Source organism: Mastigoproctus giganteus, chromosome 13, assembly GCF_048544385.1.
Source record: "Mastigoproctus giganteus isolate SK-2022 chromosome 13, ASM4854438v1, whole genome shotgun sequence".
NCBI classification, from domain to species: domain Eukaryota; kingdom Metazoa; phylum Arthropoda; class Arachnida; order Uropygi; family Thelyphonidae; genus Mastigoproctus; species Mastigoproctus giganteus.
In genome coordinates, this window is record NC_143587.1 from 42,600,234 (window position 1) to 42,626,901 (window position 26,668).

General features: G+C 36.9%; 1 protein-coding gene across 1 annotated transcript in view; it reads right to left on the reverse strand.

The window, feature by feature from the left end:
* The window catches only part of TppII (Tripeptidyl-peptidase II), a 647,643-nt gene that overhangs the window by 175,832 nt on the left and 445,143 nt on the right, over window positions 1–26,668 (reverse strand). Inside the window, exon 21 of the mRNA XM_090387764.1 lies at window positions 5,094–5,190. Coding sequence (XP_090243890.1) covers window positions 5,094–5,190 — 97 coding nt within the window. The remainder of the gene's footprint in view (window positions 1–5,093; window positions 5,191–26,668) is intronic.

A 26,668-nucleotide genomic window follows, 5' to 3' on the forward strand; every position in this document is an offset into this window, starting at 1 on the left:
AGAATGACACTAAACTATCTAGAGGGTTCAAAAGAAAGATAGCAGACTGGAAAAGGGGCATTAAGTGTTGTCTCTATAAGGAACAACTTATAAAATGTGGACTGCAAAGCCAGGCAACAAGACATTTTTAAACAACTGAATGAGATATAACTGAAGGGAATGAATAAAATGAGTCAGGGTACACAAATAAAAAATCTTATTGGTAGCAGTGGATTGCACCTCATGAAGTTCACTTTCAGCAGCATGTTGTAGATCAGTGGAACAAGTTACCTCCCAAGGGACTAAAATGAAGAATTTTACAAAGTTTATGCCAAAATTTGATGGTTTCTTTCTAAGAGACCATCAAATTTGGAGGACGATAGGAAAAGGATTTTTTTTTTTTTTTTTGTAGAATAATTCCTGCTTCCTTGTATTATATTAACCATTCTAATACTAATAAATACATTCCCTTACTTCCTCTATACCAGGGAGGGCCAACAAGTCGATCACGGCTTTAATTTTGGTGGATCACGATGAATTTTAAATATATATAAAAAATTCATAACAAGAAATAACATGTAGGCTGAGGAAACCCAGCCTACATGTTATAGAAGAAAATATTACTTGAAAATGAAATTATTACATTGCAAAACGATATCTTCCTAAAAGCCAGGTCATCAGAAAAAGACTTTTGGAAATATGTTTGCCGAGAAAAGTACTGTAAAAAAAAAATGCAGTGAATTTTTAAATTCCTGTTTTGGTTCCACATATCTATATGAATTGGCCTTTTCGTATTTGAAACAAGAAAAAAAAAAGTGAAGAATCGCTCTACTCTTACATGCAGAAAGTAAGAGTAGACTTGCATGCAGAAGATTCTTTACGGTTGGCCTTATCACAGTACATCCCCGATTTTGAAAGCTTGGTAGATGACATTAAGACACAAACTTCACATAAATTAAAAATTTAAATAAGTATTCTGAATTTTATTTTATTTAAAAATTTATAAACATTTTTCAATGTGTTGATTAACCTTTTTAACCATGTGCAATGAACTTCCTGAGATGGCAGACTGCGGCACATTTTGAAGAAAAAAAGTCGATCGCATCACAAATTAAGTTGGCCATCCCTGCTCTATACCTTGCTAATTTGGTCCTTAATCTTGAAATATGTCCTTAAACTTATATCATTTAAATATTTCCTAATTAGGTAATCAAATGACAGAAAATTCCCACTGCATCATTTCAACATCAAATTTATCAACAAATTGGTATCATGTGTTACTGTTTATTGGCAATATAAAGCCATCCAGTGCCTCCACTACAGCCAGTCAAAGTGCCTTCGAGTACCTCCTACAGTAGTGAATTCCATCCAAGAATATCACAGCCAGTCCATCTCTCTGGTTTAAACATTCTAAATTTAATCCAGCATTTGTCAATGATGCAGGCAGGATTTAATAGCTATGCACTTTGATGTTGATCCTTTAATCTTTGATCTTAATGCTATGCAGATACATAAGGTCTATAGAAAGGAATACTTATACAAAAAGAGGACCGCCTAAAAAAAGTGTATTCTTTTTCTAGAAAAAGAATTTCTAGTTAAAAATATTAATGCACGTTTTAAGCACAAACCATTATTAAACTCAACTGATTTTTAATTTGTCAAGTTCATTTTGATAGCTTTTCAATTAAAGTATCTGGAAGTCTGTTTACAATGCCATTTTGTAAAAATTGTATATATATCTTAAAAAATGCAATTTTAAAATATAATTAATTGGTTACTTTGATTTGGTATCTTCTTATCTGGAATGGAACATTTCAGAATGAATTTTTTTTTTTTTTTATATATTAACTTTCTTTAGCTTGCCTGAATTGGGGTATTGGCATTTAACTTGTTTGGCTGGCAATAAATGATTTAGTATTTATTTTTATATTACACCTAAACCTCTTTTTATGCGATAGATACATTCCTAAAAATTAAGTGTAAAAAGAGTTCGCGTAAAAAGAACTACTGACTCGATAGAAAAAGTGAAGATTGGTTTCAAACCTGAAATATAAGCAAAATAATGAAAACAACAAATATTAAATTCGTTAGGATCATAAGATTCTTATTTACATTTCATGGAGAACACACATACATATAATGAATTTTAATAACTTTAAAAAAAAAAAACATTCATTTCAGTTGTTTGCTAAGGATTCTATAAAAAAAATTGTTATTCATAATCAGTTTCTGACAATAAACACGAAAGCTTTCGTTTTTGTGAGACTAATATCACTATAATTACTAGATATGGTATTATCGTCATCGACTTCCGCCTCAACTTGTGGAATTCTTGTCATTACTTGAACAAAAGTACCACTGGTTGTTTCAGTAGTTTTAGGCATGAACTCAGTTATTAATCGCTGTGTTGATGCTTTAGATAAGTCGCAATATAATTCTCTGTATGAAGACATTAACAACTTAAGTTCACATGAAAACTTCCCAGTACGTTCTTCATTTGGATCACGTTGGGCAAAATACTTGCCTAAATTACTGGCCAGTTTAAGACCTTCTTTAATTATATCAGCAGTAGAATTTTAGTAAAAGTAGAATTTTTTAAATTTCTATCTTGATCATTATCATTAACTTCTTCGCTTTCGGAGTCTCAGAAACAATCTCCACTATTTCGTCTTTGCTAAGAGGTTTATCAATTAACAATTCTTTGATATCTGCCGACGTAAGATCATCGAATCCTTCTCCGCCAATTTCACATACCAAACTTATTATATTGGGGAATTCTGCAGTATGACTGAAGGGAACAGGAGCATTCTCTTTAACACATGCCGGCCAAATAGCATTCCAGCATGCATTCATAGTTTCTAGTCTCAGTTCAGATAATGAAAATCGAATCTGATCAATACAATCCATAATTGAAAATTTTTTCCACACATCCATAACTGACGGTGTTTCATCATCATTTAGCTTGTTCAAAACGAACTGAAATGTTCATCTGACAATACATTTTAAAAGTCGCAATTATACCCTGATCTAGAGGTTGTAGCAATCATGTGGTATTGGGTGGCAGAAAACAAAATTGCACATTTGGGTGTTCTATGGCAGGATGACCGGGTGCATTATCAAGAATCAAAAGCACTTTAAATTCAAGACACTTGTCATTCAAATAACGTCTAACTTCTGGCACAAAATGTTTGTGAAACCACTCAGTGAAAATATCAATGGTCACCCAAGCTTTTATGTTGGCCATCCAATGAACTGGCAATTTTTGAAAATCTACGCCATTCATTGGCCGTGGTTTTAATAATCGATTTATGAGCAGTGGTTTTAACATCCAATCTCCTAAAGCGTTCGAACAAAATAGGAGTGTTATGCGATCCTTTGCTGCTTTGAACCCACCAACGGTTTTTTGCATTTTTAATACATAAGTTCTGTTTGGCATTTTTTTCCAGAAAAGGCCAGTTTCATCCATATTCCAAACTTGTTCACGAGTGTAACCTCCATCTTCAATTATTTTAGCAAGTTTTTGTGGAAATGCTTTAGCAGCTGTTTCATCAGCAAAAGCCGTTTCACCTTTAATTTTTATATTATGAAGAGCATGTCTTTTAATAAACTTAGCCAGCCAACCATTGCTTGCATGAAATTCATATTCTTTCCTCGATTGAGATGAAGTATCTGGCTGCAGTTTTTTAATCTGTTCATAAAATCTCAATGCTGAGAGCTTGATGGAATTTCTGTCAACTGGCATTCTTTTTTGTACATTATCTTCTATCCACATCACTAAAGCTTTTTTGGCCTTTTCTAGAACAACATCTCTTGTGTATGATGATAATTTTGCACTCGATTTTGTACAAGAACATACTGCTTTTCTAATAGCCTCTTCATTTTTCTTTATAGATCTGATAGTTGATTCACGGACTCCAAAATGCTTACCCACAGCCGTTGCACCTTCCCCAGTTTGAAGGCGATCTAAAATATAAATTTTTATATCCAAGGAAACGGCTTCCTTATTTTTTTGGTTATCAGCAACATCATGTGAGGGATGGATTAAAATCTTCAGTTAATGAAATGAAAGTTTGAAAATTACATACAATGTAGCTTACCATTTATTATTTCTTGGCAAAATTATTAATTTTATAACGCGATTTTTATTTTGATTTCACTTAAAAAATGCAAATGCAAAAAATGCGGTAACTGTGTTGTCTACTCAAACACTAAATTCAAACTGCTAAAAACTGCTTTTTTATGTGCAGTCAGTTATGTAATTCGGGGAATTCCCTAAGTTGATACGAGAAACCAAATTTCAAACTGCAAACAACTGCTGTTTATTTTTGTTTATGCGCAGTCAGTTATGTAATTCAGGGAATTTAGAATTTTCTTAATTGAAACAAGAATGCAATTCTACAAAATTCTCAGAGTTTTCTTGAATTACGGATTTTTTCCTAACTTAGACTTTAGGTTGGTCGTGTAAACGTGAATAAAAATCGCGTAAAAAAACATTATTATTTTTGATATCCCAATTCGCGTAAAAAAATTTGCATAAAGAGAGGTTTAGGTGTATTTATTTTTAGATTTTATATTTATGTTTGATTTGTATCAGCTTCCATAAATAGTCCTACTTTGTAAAATATTTTTAGTATTACGCTCACAGCTTTTTTTTTTTAATCTAAGGGAGAATACTTGAGGCAGTGGAGATGATACCATAATGTCAATTATTTTAGTATTATCTGCATCCTAATGGCAAAAATCAAGAAAATAAATTTATGAAATGACACATTTTTTAAATAAGGAAGATACTACATAAAAAAAAAAAAAAAAAAAAAAAATCTGTAAGATGTGACATATTTGAGTTTATCTACAGAAATGAAATGCACACAGATAAATCAAGAAATACAAACATTTAAAAAATACTGAAGTCTGTTTACAGTGCCATTTGGTAAAAATCGTATTTATATCTTAAAAAATCTAATTTTAAAATATAATTAATTGGTTACTTCGATTTGAGTATCTTCTTATTTGTAAAAATTAAATTGTCTTGATAAAAATCAAGACAATTTAAATTTTTTTTTTTATATCTTCCACAAACAAGCAAAATATTGTACAATCCAAATGATACTCACAACACCAAACAAGTAAGTTAACTGAAGTTCATATATCTGGCGGCCTTCGGGAATTACATCTCTGCATCCTAATGGCTGTAATTTGTGTTCTGTTGGCCTATAGAAGAAATTCACTTAATTTTATAAACAAGAAGTCATTAACTACTTAGATAATGCACAATTGAGTGATAACCACATCAAGAGATTTTAACTCCAAGACTTGACAACTCCATTTCTCTCTGAACTTTTCTTTCTTTAAAAGAATTATTTTAACAGTAAAGTTATTTTGCTTAGGAATTTAATGTTATTAATCCAAGCTGGTTTCACTAGTGTACCTGTACAGACCCAACTGGTAGAGATGCTGGAGCCTTTGCTATTACCAATGATCACATACATGGTAATTACCTGTTGAAATATGAAACAATGATAACCGCACATACCTAACACTGTCTTTTCCTTATTAACAATCTTTCAGAGTACACATTTAATAGTTGATCTCTAAGTACATCAGATCACGAATTGCTGATGGCTACTTTTCCAAAAGAGCCTCTTTGCCATGTTAGCATTAGCATTAGTAGAGGCATACAGTGCAAGAAAGCAAGCTTATGCAGCATCAGCCAAAAACAAAAACTACCATTTCACCCCTCCATTCGTTCCAAATGCCTGTCCAGCTCGGCCTTAAATTTATTTAGGCTATCAACTTCCACAACAAAAGATGGAAGTCTGTTTCATTAATCAACTACCTACTGGCAAAAGGCAAATTTCCACACATCTATAGGCACCTCCGTAGCCAGGTGGGAAGGAGCAGCAGTGCATAGCACACACTTCTTGATTAGACCAGGGTTCGAGCCCGTCACCACCAAATACGGAGGATGCGGAAAAGTCAGGGAATAACCACCACATATTCCCGGAGCAATATGGCCTTAGTTGCTAATGCTCCTAAAAAAAAAAAAAAAAAAAAACACCACACATCTATTCTACAGCTGTCTTTCCTCAGTTTGAATCTCTGCCTCCTCAGGTTCTTAATATGAGCAAGAGGAAGAATCCCATCAGCATTCAGCTTGCTCAACCCATTCAAGGCTTTATACAACTCAATCAGATCACCTTGCAGGTGCCTACTCTCCAGGTGCTGCAATTTGCAGAACTTAAGCCTTTCTTGGTAACAGCACCCCTTTGTTCCCCTCACCAATCTTGTTGCCCTTCTTTGTACTCGTTCTAGCAGCTCTATATCCTTCCTAAAATGAGGCCTCCAGACCTGTACACAGTACTCTAGGTATGGTCTGATCATTACCTTGTATAATGGGATAATCACCTCCCTGCCCCTGCTAGCAGAATTCATATATATATCATTGACAAGGTGGGGAATTCCACTAATAACATTTGTCCACGAAGAACAGTGTCCATTGATTACCACTCTCTGTCATCTCCCACTCAACCATCCCTTTATCCATTGTAGCAATTTACCCTTAATGCCATACCTCTCCAATTTGTACAGCAGTCTTCCATGTGCAACAGTATCAAAAGCTTTCCTGAAATCCAAGTATATCATATCAAAATTATTTTTGGCATTCAGTTCCTTTGTGATTAAGTCATAGTATTCAATAAAATTGGTCAGACAAGACCTTCCCTTAACAAACCCATGCTGTGTCTAAACTATTATTGCAGATTTGTGTAGATGATCCTTCATGTTTCTTTAACCAGCGATTCCATTATTTTTCCCGGAACACAAGTTAACACAGGTGACCTGTGTCACCTTTTGAACCTCCTTTGTGAATTGGTGATACATTTGCATACCTCCAGTCCACGAGGACCTCCCCTGAGTCCAAGAAAGCTCTCATAATTATGGCTAAGGGTTTGCTTACTTCTTTTGCTGCCTCCTTTAATATAACTGGATAGACCTCATCCACCCCAGGTGCCTTCTTCATGTTTAACTTCAACAATTTCTCCTCCACTTTGCTCTCAGTTATTACAAAATCACTTAGCTCCCTGTTAGAGTTTGATAAATGTCTGACACAATTCTTAGCTAATGTTAATTCTTAGCCTTGTGTTGTTTGGCATTACAACAGTGTGAAAGGGTTACTTTGTGATTTCTATTCTTTTTCTTGGTTGATTAAAATTTTATTCTAACATTCTTTAATTTGATTTTAACATTATTCTACAATTTATTCTTGTAGAAATGAAATCCTTTACTACACATTCTGCCAATATTTTCATCACTTATTTAAACCATAATTTTCCAAAAAAAAAAAAAAAAACGTGCTAAGACATTCAGGATAAGAATAAAGGATACTAAGGTGTTACTTCACTATAAAAATAAAGTAAGTATCTAAACATTCTGGCTACTTCTGGAAGTATCATCAGAAGTCAGCCAACAGAGTCACTTTATTTCTACTGTTGAATAGTTCTCTAATGTCCTCAAGTATATCTTGAGGACATTAGAGAACCACCATACTCAAAACTGTTCTATCAGTTTTGAGTATGGTGGGAGAAGAACATGCAGGAAAAGGTCATTTTTTTTTTTTTTTTTTTTGTGGGCCAAAAATTCTTCAGTAGAGAGTGTGATGTATGCAGCTGCACTGTCATGTTGGAGAAACCACCTGGTATTTTCAAACAGTTGCTAGTGGTATTTTGTCCCTACTTTTTTTTTTTCCCTTAATTTGACCAAACTTTTTTTTTTTCCTTGGAGAAATTGATTTCCACTAGAAAGGCTGGAATTCTGTTTCAGAATCATAGCCATACATGCAAGGGCAAACAGGACAGGAAAGAAGGAGGGATTATGCTCTTGGTTAAGAAACATAAAATCAAAGGCAGTGCATCCAGTTGAGATGTGTGGCCTGTGCAATGTTGGTTCAGTTTGGTGTGACATAAGCCTTGGGAAAGCAAACATGAGAGTAGGTGTGTTATAGGCTTAATGACTCTGATGAGAACAACGAAAAATTGTACAGAAAAATAAAGTGGGCCAGTAAATCGAATGCATTAGAATATGATGCAAGAAAGCAAGCTTATGCAGCATCAGCCAAAAAAAACCCACTCCCATTTCACCCCTCCGTTCGTTCGAAATACCTGTCCAGATGAGCCTTAAATTTATTTAAGCTATCAACTTCCACAACAAGGGATGGAAATCTGTTCCACCAACCAACTACCCACTGGTTAAAGGCAAAAATCTGCACATCTATCCTACATCTGTCTTCCCTCAATTTGAATTTATGCCCTCTCAGGTGATGATTCTGAGCAAGAGGAAGAAAATCCCATTGGCATTGCCCATGCTCAAACCATTCAAGGATTTATACACCTCTATCAGATCACCTCGATGCTGCCCAGTCTCCAGACACTGTAATTTGCAAAACTTAAGACTTTCTTTGTAAGAGCAACCCTTTGTTCCATTCACTAATCTTGTTGACCTTCTCTGTACTCGTTCCAGCAGCTCTACATCCTTCTTGAATTGAGGCCTGACCATTGCCTTATACAAGGGAATAATCACTTCCTTATCCCTGCTAGAAAAATTCCTGTATATCATTGACAAGACACCATGAGTTACTCATGCAGCCCGTCTGCACTGCTCAGAGAACTTCATATCTGCCTGCACATTTATCCCCAGGTCCTTTTCATTCTCTGCCACTGTCAGTGTAGTACTACAGAGTTGATACGTTGCTCTCGAGTTGCTGTTTCCCATATGTACTACTTTTCATTTGTCAAAGTTAGAGGTGGCAAACTTCATTTGCCACCTCTCAGCCCATCTGCTCAACCTTTCCAGATCCTGTTGTAGTAGCATAGCATCAGTAGTGTCCTTAACAACCCTGCCAACCTTTGTATCATCTACAAACTTGGACATTAAGCTTGATATACCATCATCAATATCATTTATAAAACAGAAAACAATAATGGATCCAACACTGAACCCTGAGAGACTCCACTAATAACATTAGTTCACGATGAGCAGTGTAAATTGATTACCACTCTCTGTCTTCTCATCCTCAACCATCCCATAGCAGCAATTTGCCTCCAATGCCACACTGCTCCAATTTGTGCAGCAGTCTTCCGCGTGCAACAGTATCAAAAGCCTTTCTAAGATCCTATTTATAATATCAAAGTTATTCCCTGCATCCAGTTCTTTTGTGACTGCATCATAGTATCCAATCAAATTGGTCACACAAGACATTCCCTTAACAAACCCATGCTGTGTCCGAGCTATAAATGAAGCCTTGTCTCCATGATCCTGCAGTGCTTCTTTAACGAGTACCTCCATTAATTTTCCTGGAACAGAAGTTAAACTAACAGGTCTATAATTACTTGTCATCCTATGATCCCCCTTTGTGAATTGGGGTCACATTTGCACATCTTCAGTCTATAGGTACCTCCCCTGAGTCCAAAGAAGCTCTCATAATTGTGGCTAATTATTTGCTTACTTCCTTTGCTGCCTCCTTTAACATAACTGGATATATCCCATCCACCACGGATGCCTTTTTTATGTTTATCCTCAACAATTTCTCCTCCACTTTCCTCTCAGTTATTACAAAATCATCTAGCTCACTGCCAGAGTTTACTTCACCTCTGCCATTCCCCTTCCTGAATTACTCCTCATGTGTGAATGTAGATGCAAAACACTGATTTAGTTTGTTAGCCACCTGAGCAGGATCATCAACAGTTGAACCATAATTATCCACTGTACCAATCTGATTCATCCCTTTCCTTTTAGATTTTACATAGGTAAAGAACTCTTTTCTGTTTTTCTTTGCATCCTTTGCCAAGGATTTCTCATAATCTGCCTTTGCCTGCCTAATCTCCTTTGTGACTTGGTTACAGACCAGCTTATATCTATCATAGGCTTCCATGTCACCCATTAATTTCTTTGTATCCCATTCCTTTTTCTTCTCTTCCATATGTCTTCATCAGTTCATCTGACATCCATTTAGACAATTTTCTTAGTTGGTATGTAAAGCCTAGTAGCTTCCAAGATAAGTTCTTTGAATGCTTCCCATTTTGAAGAATGATGTTGGTAACATCATCAGTTGGTCTCACTGTATAGAATTTAAATACTGTCTCAGACCATCGTAGTCTCCTTTAAGAAAGCAAAATCCCTTCCCTTTACCCATGATGGTAGTTATCTCTGAGTAAATCCCACTTCAGCACACTGTGATCACTGCCACCTAGTGGTTCCTTTATCTGCAGATTCTTAATGCATGAAAAATCACTACTGATAATCAGATCAAGAGTATTACTCCCTCTAGTTGCCTCCCGAACATGCAGATGTAGAAAACAATCATCCAATAAATCCACAAAAGACTTGCTAGTGTGTGAGTGACCAACCCACAAATTCCAGTCAATATCTGGGAAATTAAAATCCCCCATTATAAAACTCTGATTTACTGGCCCACTATTTCCCTGTACAGTTTCTTATTATACTCATCAGAGTCATTAGGCCTATAACACACTCCTACTCTCAATTTTGATCTCCCAATGCTTATGTCGCAAACTGACTCGACACTGCACTGTCCAGCAATGTCGACTGGCTTCATTTCCTTGGATTTTTATGTGTTTCTTAACTAATAGCATAACCCCTCTCCCTTCCTATCCTGTCTATCCTTTCTGTACACATTGTACTCCCCCAGATTCTAGTTCTGCATTCCTTATATCTGTGTGACACCACGTCTCTGATATCCCAACAATATCTTCCTTTGATGTTTTGAGCAATACCTCAAATTCATCAAATTTATTTACCAAACTCCTAGCATTGGTGTACATGCAAGTATACATGGCCGACCGGGCTAGCCAGGTGGGTAAAGTGCCTGCCTGGCAACCCAACGGTCGCCGGTTCGAATCCCGCCTCGGGCTTGGATCAATGTACTGCAAAAAACTTGGGAGGTGCACTATGGCCACAGAAGCCGATGCGCCAACAACTACCAAAAAAAAAAAAAAAAAAAAAAGTATACATGCACCTGTTCCTATTCTTAGCTACCCTAACACAACCCATGTGTTTACTTGTACCGCAATGACTCTGAGCAGTCTCTGAAATATCCTGCATCTTATTTTCGAGGCTGCTGCTCATTCCAATTGAAGCAGTGCAAGAATCACTTTCACCTCTGCCAGTGGCTACTGTTAATCTATTAGTCCTTGTATCTCCGCCCCGCCCCCCCAAAGCTAGCAGTTTTTTGACCCCCCTAGCACTGCCTCGATAGCATCAGCAAATATTCTTGCACCCTTTCTATTTAAGCGTATCCTATCCCTGCAGAAGCAGTCTCTCCTGTTAACAAGTACAGACCAGGATGAAAAAAATTCTACTCCTTGAGCCTTGCACAAACTTTCCAGGGCCGAATTGATCGACAAGGCTCTCATCGTATACTCCCTTCTATCGTGTCTGGGCAGAATTGCAGACACTTTCAAATTCAACCCTAATTCATGGCTTTTTTTCAACAGTGACCTGTACTTGTGGTTAAGTAATTCTGCTGGTCTCCTACTCTTAATACCATTAGTGTTAGCATTAGTATTAGTAGAGGCATTTGATGCAAGAAAACAAGATTATGCAGCATCAGCCAAAAAAAAAAAAAAAAAAAAAAAACCCCACTTCCACTTCACCTCTCTGTTCGTGTACAACTATATAACATTTTGTGCTCTTAAACAATGATATCCGCTCTACATCATCAACCTTTACCTCTGGCAGACATACCCTGGTCCTGTTTCACCTATTCTTTTTACAAAGCATGTTCCCCATTTCCCTGACAATAGAGTCACCAACAACTACTAGTTCCTGTGGGACCAGCGCACTCTGCCTTGGGGATTGCCGCTGTGTTGCTTGATGACCAAGTGCAAGCTCTGGTGTTGATGTGGGCAGCTGAGAGCTTGATGGGCCCTCAATTTAGATCCTTCGAGGGCAACCACCCTGTTCTTTAAGCTCTCATATAGGCCTATAACAACACCGAGTTGTCGCCTGATTTCCTTACATGCCTTATAATGGGGATTTCTACTTTCCAGATATTGACTTGAACTTGAGTCAATCACTCACACAATAGCAAGACCGCTGTGGATTTATTGGACGAGTTTTCTACAGCGGCATGTGCAAGAGGCAACCAGAGAGAGTAATAAATACTCTTGATCTGATTATCAGCAGTGATTGTTCATGCATTCAGAATCTGCAGACAAAGGAACCACTGGAATCAAAGGAATCGCACCAAACAGTGATTACAGTGTACTGATGTGGCATTTACTTAAAGACGGAACTACCATCAGGAGCAGAAGGAAGGGTTTTCACTTTCATAAAGGTGACTATGTTTTTAAATTCTTTACAGCCACTAATGATATTTCCAACAGCAAATTCTAAATGTGATGCATTCAAAGAATTAATCTTGGAAGCTACTAGGCTTTTCGTACCAACTATGAAATACTGTTCAAGGTTTAGGCCTAAATGGATGTCAGATGAACTAATCAGACTCGTGGCAGAGAAGAAATATGCATGGGATGCATATAAATTATCAGGCGACACAGAAGCCTATAGTAGATATAAGCTAGTCTTTAATGAAGTCAATGAGGATAGGCAAGCATGAAGACAAATTACAAGAAATCTTTGGCAAAGGATGCAAAGAAAAACAGCAAAGACTTTTTTACTTAGAAGGAAGGGGATGAATCAGATTGGTCCACTTGATATCGATGTTTTGACTGATGATGATCCTGCTCAGATAGCTGACAAACTGAATGAGTATACTGCATCTACATTCACACATGAGGGATTCTGTAGCAAAGTGAAGGCCAGAAGTTTATCACACACTAACAGGGAGCTAAATGATTTTGTAACAACTGATATGAAAGTGGAGGAGAAATTGTTGAAGTTAAACATAAGAAAGGCAACTGGGGTGAATGGGATCTATCCAGTTACATTAAGAGAAGCAGCAAAAGAAGTAAGCAAATCGTTAGCCATATTCAGGGGAGATCCCCATTGACTGGAGATGTGCATATGTATTCCCAATCCATAAAGGGTGATTAAAGGGTGACATGAGTAATTAGATCTGCTAGCTTAACTTTTGTTCTGGGGAAAATAATGAAGTCAATTGTTAAGGAAGCAATTCAAGGTCACCTAGACAAGATTGCAGTCATAGTCCAGACACAAAAAGAGTTTGTTAATGGTAAATCTTGTCTGACCAATTTGAATTGATATCACGATGCTGTCACAAAGGAACTGAATGTAAAAAATAATTTGGATGTCATAGACTTGGATTTCAGGAAACATTTGATACTGTTGCACATAAAAATTGGTGAACTATGGCATTAAGGGCAAGTTGCTGCTATGCATAAATGGGAGAAGACAGAGTGGCAATCAATGAACACTGCTCTTTGTGGACTAATGTTAGTCCCCCCAGGGGTCAAGTGTTGGGCTCGTTGTTTTTTATATTTATCAATGATATTGATGAAGGTATATATTAGGTTTAATGCCCAAGTTTGTGATGACACAAAGGTTGGCAGGGTTGTTAATGACAGTATGCTGGTGCAAAAGGATCTAGAAAAGTTGGGGAGGTGGGTTGAGAAGTGGCAACTAAGTTCAATATTGACAAATGCAAAGTACCGCATGTGGGTAGCAGTAACCCTAGAGTAACATATGAACTGTGCAGTACTACACTCATGGTAGTGGAGAATGAAAAAGACCTGAGGGTAATTGTGTAGTCAGATATGAAGTTTTTTGACTGAGATTCTGCTAGAGCAGTTCATGGGGTCTTGTTGATAATGTTGAAGTTAAACATAAGAAAGGCACCCAAGGTTTTATTGCAATGTATCCATTGTATTACCATTATTATTATTATTGCAATAAAGATTTCTACATATTAAAGGAGACAACAAAGGAAGTAAGCAAACCCTTAGCCATAATTAAGAGATCATCCTTGGACTCAGGAAAGGCCCCCACTGACTGGGGATGTGCAAATGTATTCTCAATTTACAAATGTGGATCAAAGGGTGACACGAGTAATTACAGACCTGTTAGTTTAACTTCTGTTCTGGGAAAAATAATGGAGTCACTGGTTAAAGCGGCATTGCAAAATCATCTAGTCCAGCGGTTCCCACACTACCAAGATTTAAGCACCCCTTCAAAATACAAAACAAGTGTGGGGACACCATACATATGAAATCGCCAAGTGACCAGCAATACTCTCTTGAATATTTTCATTAGTAGGCTGAACAAATAAGAGGCACTATTGAAAGAATTAGACATACCCGGTAAGCCTTTCAAAATCAATACCAAGCATCTTTCTTATGCCTCCTTAAGGATTCAGATTGATGGGCCTAATTACCAATAATACCTCAATGCCGAATACTGGTCCAGAGGCCTGTTGGTGATGCCATACTATGGAAGACTAAAGGCTAAGAACTCATCAAGCCTGAACCCCATTCCACAACAATGCATAACTGCGCAACACAGCACATCGAACATGACATTGGTCCCCGCACGAGATTTAAAATCATTATATGAAAAGCAGATACTATTCTGAGAGAAATCTCATCATATTACAACCCTCTGTGGGGGTAAATATCCAATTTTTCCTACAAAACATCAGGAGTGTCAAATACAAACTAGATGGCCTACTTGATTTACTTTCCTGTGGTGAGTATGACTTCATTATTCTGATTGAAACCTGGTTCAGAGATGAAATGAAAATTGCTACCTTCATCTCAAATCTTGGTTTTCACATGCTGGCTGCTAATAGAATTAGGAGACGAGGTGGCGGTGTAGCAATCTGTGAAAGGAGTTCACTCCCCCTAATTAAGGCATCCACTTATCCAGGAGGAGACATAGAAGCAGTTCTTGGAATCTACCGAATTGCTGGTTTGTCGATTTCTGTGTGCGCCATTTATTTCCCGCCGCTGGTTTCTGAGGATTGTGTCCTCAATTTGACAGCATGGCTGTCATCCACAATCAATCATTGTCAAAAGGTCATCCTCCTCTGAGACTTTAACCTTCAATTGCCAGCCACAAAGAAGCACCTAGATACACTGTCATTAATCATGTCAGAAATGGGCATTAGTCTTATTCATGTTCCTCCCTCACATGGAAATGCCACTCTTCAGCGCATCTTCTCAAACTGTTCAGTAAAGGAAACCTTGACCATAACTGAGAACTTCTTTCCATCCGATCACTGCTGGCACCTAAGGATGAATGTATGCAAGTACAAGCTACAAACACTGTCAGGAGAGTATACAATCCAAAATGTATCAACAATGGAAAAGTTACTACCCTTTTCCAGCTTTACCTATGGAGCATACTGGCAGAGCTTAACATCAACGAGGCTGCCTACTGGCTTTCAAAATGGATGGAATTCATTGCAGGGTATGCAATGTCCAAAACATTGCATCCTTCGTCCCCACTCAAAGCTATGATGGAATGACTTCCTGACTAAAGCCTTTATGGGAAAACAGGCAGCCTACACCTCTTACAAGAAGTTGCCTTCACAAGACTCATATACCAAATTTTCCAAAGCAAAGATGGATTGCCAGAAGAGTAAACAATCAGCTATTGACAATTTCATGAACAGCCAGCTATCCAGGGGAAAACACGTGGTCCACAAGTCACGATGCATGACTTGTGGACCACAAGTCATGCATCCTAAATTTAATACCTCACCCTATACCATATGCTTGTGCTAAATAATTTTAATTCCTCTAATTTTCACAAAATTCCAACACCAATATATTTTTCCAAATTTACTTAAAAATCTACATATAATTCAAAAACTTTTTTCTCACTCTGAAAACACTTTAATTATATTTTATTTTTACCTTAATTTTCATATCATTGACACTGCATTGGATCTACTTTGTCCATATTGTAAGAGAATGTGCTAATTTTATTCTTTTTGCTTTATTTCACCTCTCTTCCACTGTTATGGACAAGTATAGACACACGGTTCCTGATACATGGTCAGGTGTAGTTCCCTGATGAAATACTTGGCCATGTATCAATATTTACTTCAGCTGACATCAGATTTTGCATGTTTGCTATCCCTGTTTTCTACTTAAAACTAAATTTGCCCACCCATATCTGATGACAGCTCTACCACCTTTTATTTTTCTTCATTTTGTTTAATCATTTGGTATTAATCATTTTACTTTACAGCTCCCTCACCTCTAATTGGCTTTGCAATTCAGCCCGTAATTTTCTTAATTCTTCATAACTTTTAGGATATTAACATTCTTTTGCCTTTTACAAACCTACTATACAGCTAGGTTGCGATTAGCGCGACTAATGAATCCCATGAAGTAGTCGCATTATTTGAATTCGCACTAAAGTTATAATTATATGTAAAATACGGTAATTGGTTCCAGCTTGAAGGAAATAGGTAATGAAAAATTTTAAACAAGTTTTTATGTTTATTAACAAAACATTACAGTAAAAGGATAAAAAGCATATACTTATAATTTAAATTTATTATTAACAGAGTCATATAGTACTGTAATTATAGAAAGCAAAATAAAAACAAAAAAATTCTAAATATTATTCCTAAAGGTAAGCTTATACTGACAAAAACATCTTTATTGTCTTTCGAAATATTTTAGCAGTGTAGACTGAACTGTTTTCTCCTTCTTTAAATCTTCATACATATGCTGGTAGATGCAGAGTGCTTTATCCACATCTCAGCGAATTTGCATGCTTCGATCAAGGTTAGGGTCAGCAACCATAATTTTTTGCTTCATGACTTCTACAGCTCGGAACATATCTTCGAATTCCTTGAGTGAACTCCTTCACTTGCACATTATCTCGTTCTTCGGCATCATTGTCAGCTTCTTCAAATGCTCTTTGTTGATCTAAAAGTAGGAGATCATCATCAGTCAATTCTTCCAAGTGTGAATTGAGCAGTTCCCAAACATCGTAATTTTCTAGTTCATCAAATCCAGGTTCTCTTCCAATATTTGTTATTTCTCTATAACAGTTTCTCTATAACTTTGAAACCACTACTATTTGCACTATGAGGCAAAATGTGCATTCACACTCCACACATGTTGTTTGCAATTATTTGTTGCCAAGCATGCTGAATATTTTCTATTGCATGTTTGATGTTATAATTTTTCCAGAACTCTGTTAAGGAAATTGCATTGTCTCCTGTAGTTTTAGCAATTGCCTGTTCAAATGTTTTTCTTATGTAGTAGGCCTTAAATGTTGTGTGGTCCCTGGATTCATGGGGTGCAACAAAGATGTGTTTGGCAGCAAAAAATGATTTTTACATTTACACATAATCAACCAAGTGTAGTTGGATGACCTGGGGCATTATCCAAAATTAGTAAAACTTTAAATGCAATGTTTCTTTCCTTGCAATATTTTTGAACAGCTGGGCAAAACTAGCTTGAAAACCAGTCAGTGAACACAGCTTGGGTCACCCATGCTTTCTTATTTGATTGCCAAATAACTGGAAGTGATCTATAGTTGTAGCCTTTTAGAACGAGAGGATTTGGAGACAGATAAACAAGCATCGGTTTCAATTTAACATCGCCTTGAGCATTGCCTCCCAATAAAAGTGTTAGGCGATCTTTAGACACTTTAAATCCAGGTTGAGTTTTTTCTTTCTTAGAAATGTAAGTTCTGGAAGGCATCCTTTTCCAGAATAAACCGGTTTCATCCATGTTAAATATTTGTTGATCAGTGTATCCACCATCTTTGATTATTTTTTTTTTTTAAATATCAGGATATTTAGATGCTGCATTCTCATCTGCACTGGCCACCTCACCGGCAATTTTAACATTATGCAGCAGAAATCTATTTTTAAATCGACCACACCAACCAGTACTCTCACTAAACATTTCTTCTACTTCATTATTATTATTATTATTTTTTTTTTTTTCACTCTTAAACAAATTTAAAGCTTTTGTCTGAATGGCTGCTCTGCTAAGGGGAATGCGTTTAAAAGATGTTAAAAGATGCTCCATTTCTATCATAGTAATACTTATATTCCTTGTAGATGTTTGCAACCCACAAAAGGTTTTTTTCTTTTATTTCCCCTGCATGTTTTATAATATTCCGTACCGTAGATTCAGGCATTCCAACATCTCGTCCTATTTTAGAGTTGCTATGACCACATTCATGTCATTCAATCATCAATTTTTTGTTCTAATCTAATAACGAGTGTCTTCTTTTTTGCACTCAGTGTTTTTATCTGAAGGAATCTTCCTTTTGTCCATTTTGTTAAGGGCACTTCTTAAAATTATTAAAACAAATCATGAAAACTAACGTATATTACGACATGCGGTAGCACATGCAAAGATAAACAAGTGTAGCAGCGTCTAATGAAAGACTAATCGTATAATACGAGGCTAGCTGCGCTAGCCTCAAATTAACTGAATTTTGGTTCACATTAAACGCGACCTGGTATCGTTATACAATTCGCACTAAATAGAATATTACATTATTCGAAATCGCATTAATCGTAACCTAGCTATACTCTTTTCTACTACCCTTATAGTCCTTGGCACTTTGTGTATTTTTCATCTCCATCTATGCAAATTTTATCATATTTACCTATTCTTACATACTTATATATATTATATATAGGAGCATGGTTTTATTTAAATTTTTGTGGGTGATTTTTATTTGTATGGGATGCATTTCAGGCATTATGGCCTGACTGTTTGCCTAGTAATTGGGGTGCTGGCAGTTGTCGGTTAGCCTACTGTTATATGTTTAAATTTAAAACAAATTAATTAATTAATAATTATATACTTTTGGGCAATAGTATCTATGTGCAAAGTAGAGGGGTGGCAATGAGAGTGAGCTGCTCTAGTTCCATTGCAAACTTCTACTTACATTAATATGAAAGCAAAATAAAAGACAACATAATATTCTACAGATATATAGAGGATGTTTTAGTTGTCTATTATGATAAATTCAACAGACTAGCATCGGAAATATATCCCACAGACTTGACCATAGAACACACTGATTCCAATAGCCACTTCCAAGCCATCTACCTGGACGGTGAAATTACAATTATAGAAAATGAAGTCTGCACACGACACTTTGACAAAAGAGACCACTTTAGCTTCCAAACCATTAAACTTACAAATTGAGAGATAAATTTAACAAAGCAGATACATGGCAACATTATCTGTTTGTTATTTTGGTTTTTAGGAGCATTAGCAACTAAGGCCATATTGCTCCGGGGATAAGCGGTGGTCATTCCCTGACCTTCTGCATCCTTCATATTTGGTGGTCACGTGCTCGAACCCGGTCTAATCAAGAAACGTGTGCTATGCACTGCTGCTCCTGCCCACTTAGCTATGGTGGACTGGATTAACTACTTACGTATCCCAAAACACCGGACACAAAAGCACAGATGGGACTATACGACAGTTATATCATAAAAAAAAAAAAATCAAAAATGCAAATACACATTACACTTCACCCACCTACAGTTTAAAAATCAAAATGAAATCCAGGGCACTATAAGGATAAAAATCACTGCAGTGGGAGGATGTAAAAATGTATATAGTTATCCTGCTGGACATTGGTTGGCTGTTATGCTGTAGAAAGGTTATACCAGTCCTTGCCCAGAGGATAGCATTACTTACTTAGTATTAGTATTTAGTGTTTTATAAAAATATGATCCTATAGGCATTTATCGCTAATCTTAAAGAACTATTACAAATTTAATTCTTAAGTTTAACATTGACAAATGTAAAGTACTACATATGGGAAGCAGTAATCCCAGAGTAACATAACTCTGTGGTACCACACCAACAGTGGTAGATAATGAAAAAGGACCTGGGGGTAATTGTGCAGACATATGAAGTTTTCTGAGCACTCCAGACAGTCTGCAAGAGTAGCTCATGGTGTCTTGTCAATGATATTCAGGAATTTTTCCAGGAGGAATAAGGAGGTGATTATCCCCTTGTATAAGGCAATGGTCAGGCAACACCTTGAGTATTGTATACAGGTCTTGAGGCCTCATTTTAAGAAGGATGTAGAGCTGTTGGAACAAGTACAGAGAAGGGCAACAAGATTAGTGAATGGAATAAAGGGTTGCTCTTACGAAGAAAGGCTTAGGTTTTATAAATTACAGTGTCTGGAGACTAGGCACCGGCGAGGTGATCTGATTGAGGTGTATAAAACCTTGAATGGTTTGAGGATGATCAATGCTGGTGGGATTCTTCCTCTTGCTCAGAATAATCACCTGAGAGGGCATAAATTCAAATTGAGGAAAGATGGTTGTAGGATAGATGTGCGGAAGTTTGCCTTTAGCCAGCAGGTGGTTGATTACTGGAACACAGTTCCATCTGTTGTTGTAGAAGTTGAGAGCTTAAACAGATTCGAGGCAGAACTTGACAAACATTTGGAGTGAGTGGATGGGTGAAATAAGTGTTTTTTTTTGGATGATGCTATATAAGCTTGCTTTCTTGCATCATGGGCCCTTGCTAATGCTAAAATGCTAATACCAGCAAGCAGTGAACCCTTAGACCTTAATAAATAAAATAGTTCAATTAATTATTTAAAAAATAAAAATTATTATCACCACTAAATAGACCAGAGGGCAAGTCCCAACTACCTATAAAATCAGCAGATGAGCTGTCCTAAGGCCTTTTCATACTGGCCGCAGTCCACAATGATCACAGGCCAATGCCTATTGTGCTTTGTACTGATGCATTTCCGTTGCACTTTGGGTACCAATCCCAGTTTACTGTTAATACCAGGCTTTAATTTAAATTTCTCGATACTTATAATCAGAATATTTAAAAATAAAAACTAAACATGATAATGTACTAGTAAAACTGTTATTGGGACAACAGAAACGGATATGCATGTTAATATTGGCTATCTAGTAGTAGTAGAAGTGACATGTGATACAAGAAAGCAAGTGTATGAGCTTATGCAGCATGAGCAAAAAAAAAAAAAAAAACACACCATTTTCTCCAAATGCCTGTCCAGTTCCTCCTTAAATTTATTTAACCTATCAACTTCCACAATGGCAGATGAAATTTGGTACCAGAAATTAACCACCTGCTGGCTAAAGGCAAATTTCTGCACAGCTATTCTACATCTGTCTTTTCTTAATTTTAATTTATGCCCTGTTAGGTTCGTAATCTGAACAAGTGGAAGGATCCCATCAGAATTCAGCGTGCTCAACCCATTCAAGGCCTTATACACCTCGATCAGATCACTGCGCATATACCTAGTCTCCAGCCACTGCAATTTGCAGCACTTAAGCCTCTCTTGGTAAGAGGATCCCTTCAATCCCCTCACCAATCTTGTTGCCCTTCTCTGTACACGCTCAAGCAAATCTACATCCTTCGTAAAATGAGGCCTCCAGACCTGTATGCAGTACTCAAGACGTGGCCTGACCGTTGCCTTATACAGAGAGACAATCACCACCTTTTCCCTGATAGCAAAATTCCTATATATCATTGACAAAACCCCATGACCTGCCCTGGCAGCCTGTCTGCATTGCTCAGAAAACTTCATATCTGACTGCACAATTATTCCCAGATCTTTTTCATTTTCTACCACCTTATGTGTAGTACCACACAGTTGGCACATTTCTCTAGAAGGGGGTTACTTCTTCCCATATGCAGTACTTTGCATTTGTCAAGGTAAAACTTCAGTTGCCACTTCTTAGCCCACTTGCCCAAATTTTGTAGATCCTGTTGCAGAAGCACAGTGCCATTACTGCCATTAACAACCCTTCCAACCTTTGCATCATCTGCAAACTTTGACACTAAGCCTGATATACCTTCATCAATATTACTGATAAATATACAAAACAACAGTGGACTGAACACTGAACCCTGTGGGACTCCGCCAATAACATTAGTCCACAAAGAGCAGCACTCATTGATTACCACCCTCTGTCTTCTCCCACTCAACCATCCTTTTATCCATTGTAGCAACTTACCCTTAATATCATTCTGCTCCATTTGTACAATAGTCTTCCATGCGCAAAAGTGTCAAAAGCTTTCTGAAATCCAAATATATGATATCAAAATTATTTTTTGTCCAGTTCCTTTGTAACCACATCATAATATCCTATCAGATTTGTCAGACAAGACTTTCCCTTAACAAACCCATGCCGTGTCTGAATTATTGCTGCACTCTTGTCTAGATGATCCTGCAATGCATCTTTAACCAGTGACTCCATTATTTTACCTGGAACAGAAGTTAAACTAACTGGTCTGTAATTACTCGTGCCACTCTTTGATCCCCTTGGTGAATTGTGTGTGAACTGCATTTCTCATCTCCAGTCCGTTAGGACCTCCTCTGAGTCCAAGGATTCTCTCATAATTATGGCTAAGGGTTTGCTTGCTTCCTTTGCCATAATTTCTAATGTAACTGGATAGATCCCATCCACCCCAGGTGCCTTTCTTATGTTTGACTTCAACAATTTCTCCCCCACTTTGCTCTCAGTTATTACAAAATCATTAGCACCCTGCTACAATTTGATAACCTTCTGCCATTTTCAAACTTTAATAACTCCTCATGTGTGAATGTAGATGCAAAACACTCATCCAGTTTGTTTGCTATCATCAACAGTCGAACCATCGATATCCAGTGGACCAATCAGATTCATCCCCTTCCTTTTAGAGTTTGTATAAGTAAAGAAATCCTTGCTGTTTTTCTTAGCATCCTTTGCCAAAGATTTCGCGTAATCTGCCTTCGCCTGCCTAACCTCCTTTGCGACCTGATTACAGACTAGCTTATATAGGCTTCTGATTTGCTTGATAATTTATATGCATCCCATGCATTTTTCTTCTCTGTCACGAGTCTCATTAGTTCATTTGATAACCATTTAGGCCTACACCTTGAACAATATTTCTTAATAGGTATGAAACTTTTAGTAGCTTCCACGATTAATTCATTGAATGCTTCCCACTTAGAATTTACTGTTGGCAACACCGTCAGTTGATCCCACTGTACAGAATTTAAAAACTGTCTGAGACCACTGTACTCATCTTTACAGTAGCAAAAACCCTTTCCTTTACCCCTGATGCTAATTATATCTTTAAGTAACTCCCACATCAGTACACTGTGATCACTGCCACCTAGTGGTTCCTTTATCTGCAAATTCTTAATACACGAATGATCACTGCTGATAACCAGATCAAGAGTATTACCCTCTCTGGTTGCCTCTTGAACATGCTGCTGCAGAAAACAATCATCCAATAAATTCAAAAAAGTCTTACTAGTGTGTGAGTGACCAACCCACAAGTTCCAATCAATATCTGGGAAGTTAAAGTCCCCCATTATAAGACATTCTGATTTACTAGCCCACTCTATTTCTCTGTACAATTGTTCATTGTACTCATTCGAGTCATTAGGCTTATGTCACACCTATTATTTCGCAGTGCTTATCTGTCTGCTCAAAGCCCTTGAGAAGGTAGCAGAAAGATGGCCATGTGAATGAATGTAATTAACCTTAGTATAACATTCTTTTAAAAATTCTTTTAACTTTATTTTGTTTTAAATTTAAACATAACAATAGGATGACCAACAACTGCCAGCACCCCAATTGCTAGGCAGACAGTCGGGCCATAATGCATCCCATACAAATAAAAGTCACCCACAAAAATGCAAATAAAATCATAACCCAATACTATTAGTGTGAGTGTAATTGATTGCAATAGCTGTTTGTTTGTTATTTGGTTTTTAGGAGCATTAGCAACTAAGGCCATATTGCTCCTGAGATATGCAGTGGTCATTTCCTGACCTTTCCGCATCCTCCGTATTTGGTGGTCACGGGCTTGAACCCTGGTCTAATCAACAAGTGTGTACTATGCACTGCTGCTCTTGCCCATGGAGGCACCAATTGCAATAGCATTAATGCCACATTACAAATGGAAGTTTAAATAGTTTATCCAACACAGAGTAAAAACTTAAAACTAGCAGTCATATTCTTCTAACAGGCCTCTGAGGTTGGGTATATTCATATTGTAGTTTTAAATGTTTTTCACCAACTGTAGAAATAAATGTAGAAATAAAACACAATGAAAACTGGAATCTTGATAGCTATGTATTTATAATAAATTATATTTGCCTGTATTTACAATAAATTATATTTAACTTTACAACTAAAATATATGAAATATACATATAAAATATACATTAAAATATACTGGGTTAAGAACAATAAAATACATTAAAATATACTAAATTAAAAGCGATAAAACCATAGCTTTCGAAGGCTCCTGTCTTCTTCTTCAGCGGTATTTTCTTTGTTCTGCAGTGTGTCTTTAAATACCAGCAGGTTCACAGTACTCATCACATGTTTCATTCCCACGTGTTCCGTTCTCTTGTGTTATGGAATCGGAAGCGGCTCGAGAGTGGGCCATATGGAACCGTTCATCCCTTCTGAGGATAGTAGCCTCAAAGAGGGGATGGATCCGCGTTCCTCTATCTCTATTAATGTTCATTATGGAACAGATCCGCAAACTCTCGAGCCACTTGCAGTCCCAGAACTTATGCGCCCCGATCGGTGATGATAGCATCGTCCGGGGAGATCTGGTGCTGGGAGATCTAGCAGTCATATTATATATATATATATATATATTTTTTTTTTAAAGGAAGTTGGAAGTGATCACAGAGTGGTAAGATGCACACTTGATACAGTTGTATGAAAAGAAAGGAAAAAAATTGACTCAAGTAAATACGAAGGTCTATGAGATAACACAAGAGGAGAAAAAGAAGAATGTACTGGAACTTAAGAACAAGTTTGAGATTCTGCAGACAGCTCAGGACCAAGATATCGACGAGGAATATTACAACTTTCTGAAAGTGATAAAGCCCAAGAAACCTATAGCTAAAAAGAAATCCAAAGAAGAAAAAATTAGTCAGGAAACACTTGTCATGATGAACCGAAGATAACAAATGAAGAGCAAGATAAACACTGACAAGGAAAAAATTGAGTATACTGAGTTATGCAAAGCCATTAGAAAGAGACTCAGAGAGGACATAAGATTTAACACGAGAAAAGTAGAACAAGCATTAAAGGAAAACCAAGGACTTATGAGCAGCCATGAGCAGTAATACAGAAAGACAAATGATACAGAAACTGAAGAATAGCGATGGTTTACTTATAAATAGCAGAGAAGGCATAATTCAAATAGCAGAAGACTACTATAGAGAATTATACAAGGAGCGAGGGAATGATGCCTGCAGTGGGAAGACTGATTACAAATTAGCAACACATATGACATACCTGATATCCTTCCTGATGAGGTAGAATATGCGTTGAAGAAAATGAAGAATCAGAAAGCCACGCGGGAAGATGAAGTTACTGTAGAGTTGTTCAAATTGTGAGGAAAAGACATGGCACAAAAACTGGCAAGACTCTTCAGAAAATGCATGTGATGCCTAAGGAGTGGAATAATGCAATCACAGTTTTTCTGCTTAAGAAAGGAGATAAATCAGAAATTGGAAATTATAGAAAAATTAGCTTATTATCCCACATCTACAAGTTGTTCACAAGGGTCGTTACTAACAGATTAGAAAGAAGACTTGATGAGAATCAACTGAAAGAGCAAGCTGGCTTTAGTACAGGATTCTCAACTATGGATCACCTTCACATAATATCACAGCTAATGGAGAAAGCAAATGAATATAAAACACCATTATGCCTGGCATTTGTGGATTATGAGAAGGCATTTGACTCCATACAGCATAGGGCAATGTTCTGGGCACTAGAAAAACAAGGCACAGATACCCCATATATTATGATTTTGAAGGAAAATATATGAGAATGCTACCTCCTTTATTAGACTAGACAAAGACAGTAGCAAATTTAAAATTGAGAAAGGAATTCAACAAGGAGAGACAATATCTCCAAAGTTGTTTCTGCTGCCCTTCAGGAAGCTTCCAGAAAATTAGACTGGTTGCAGAAAGGAGTCAATTTGAATGTAGGGTACCTAAACCATTTACAATTTGCAGATGACATTGTAGTCATAAGCCACAATTCCAAAGAATTAGAGGAAAATCTTAATCAGTTATGCAGAGTTAGTAAGGATTTTGTACTAAAGATGAATATGGCTAAAACAAAATGTAATGATGAATAAGTATGCCATAGAAAGGGATATAATGATTGAAGGAGCAGTAATTGAAAGTGGAGTTATTACTTACCTGGGACAGGTCATTGGCTGTAATAATGATAAATGGCTGGAAGGCAAGAGAAGAATAAACTCTGGATGGATAGCATTCAGGAAATATAGTCATGTACTGAGGAGCAATATCCCAATTTGTCTGAAACATACAATAATGAACCAATGATTTTGTTCATTATTGTATGTTTCATACATATGTTTCATTTGACTCTCCCCACCATGACTTATGAAAGTGAAACTTGGGCACTCACCAAAAGGATGGAACATAAGCTGAGAGCTACACAGCAAAGAATGGAACGAATTATACTGGGAATAGACTGTTAGATAAGAAGAGAAATACATGGATTAGGCAGCAAACTCAAGTAAAGGACATTCTTATCAAAACTAAAGAACTAAAATGGTCTTGGGCAGGACACATAGCTCGAAGACATGATGACAGATGGACTAAGAAAATAACAGAATGGTACACAAGAGGAGCTAGAAGAAAACCTGGAAGACAATGACAGAGATGGACAGATGAAATTCATGAGTTTGTGGGTAGTAAATGG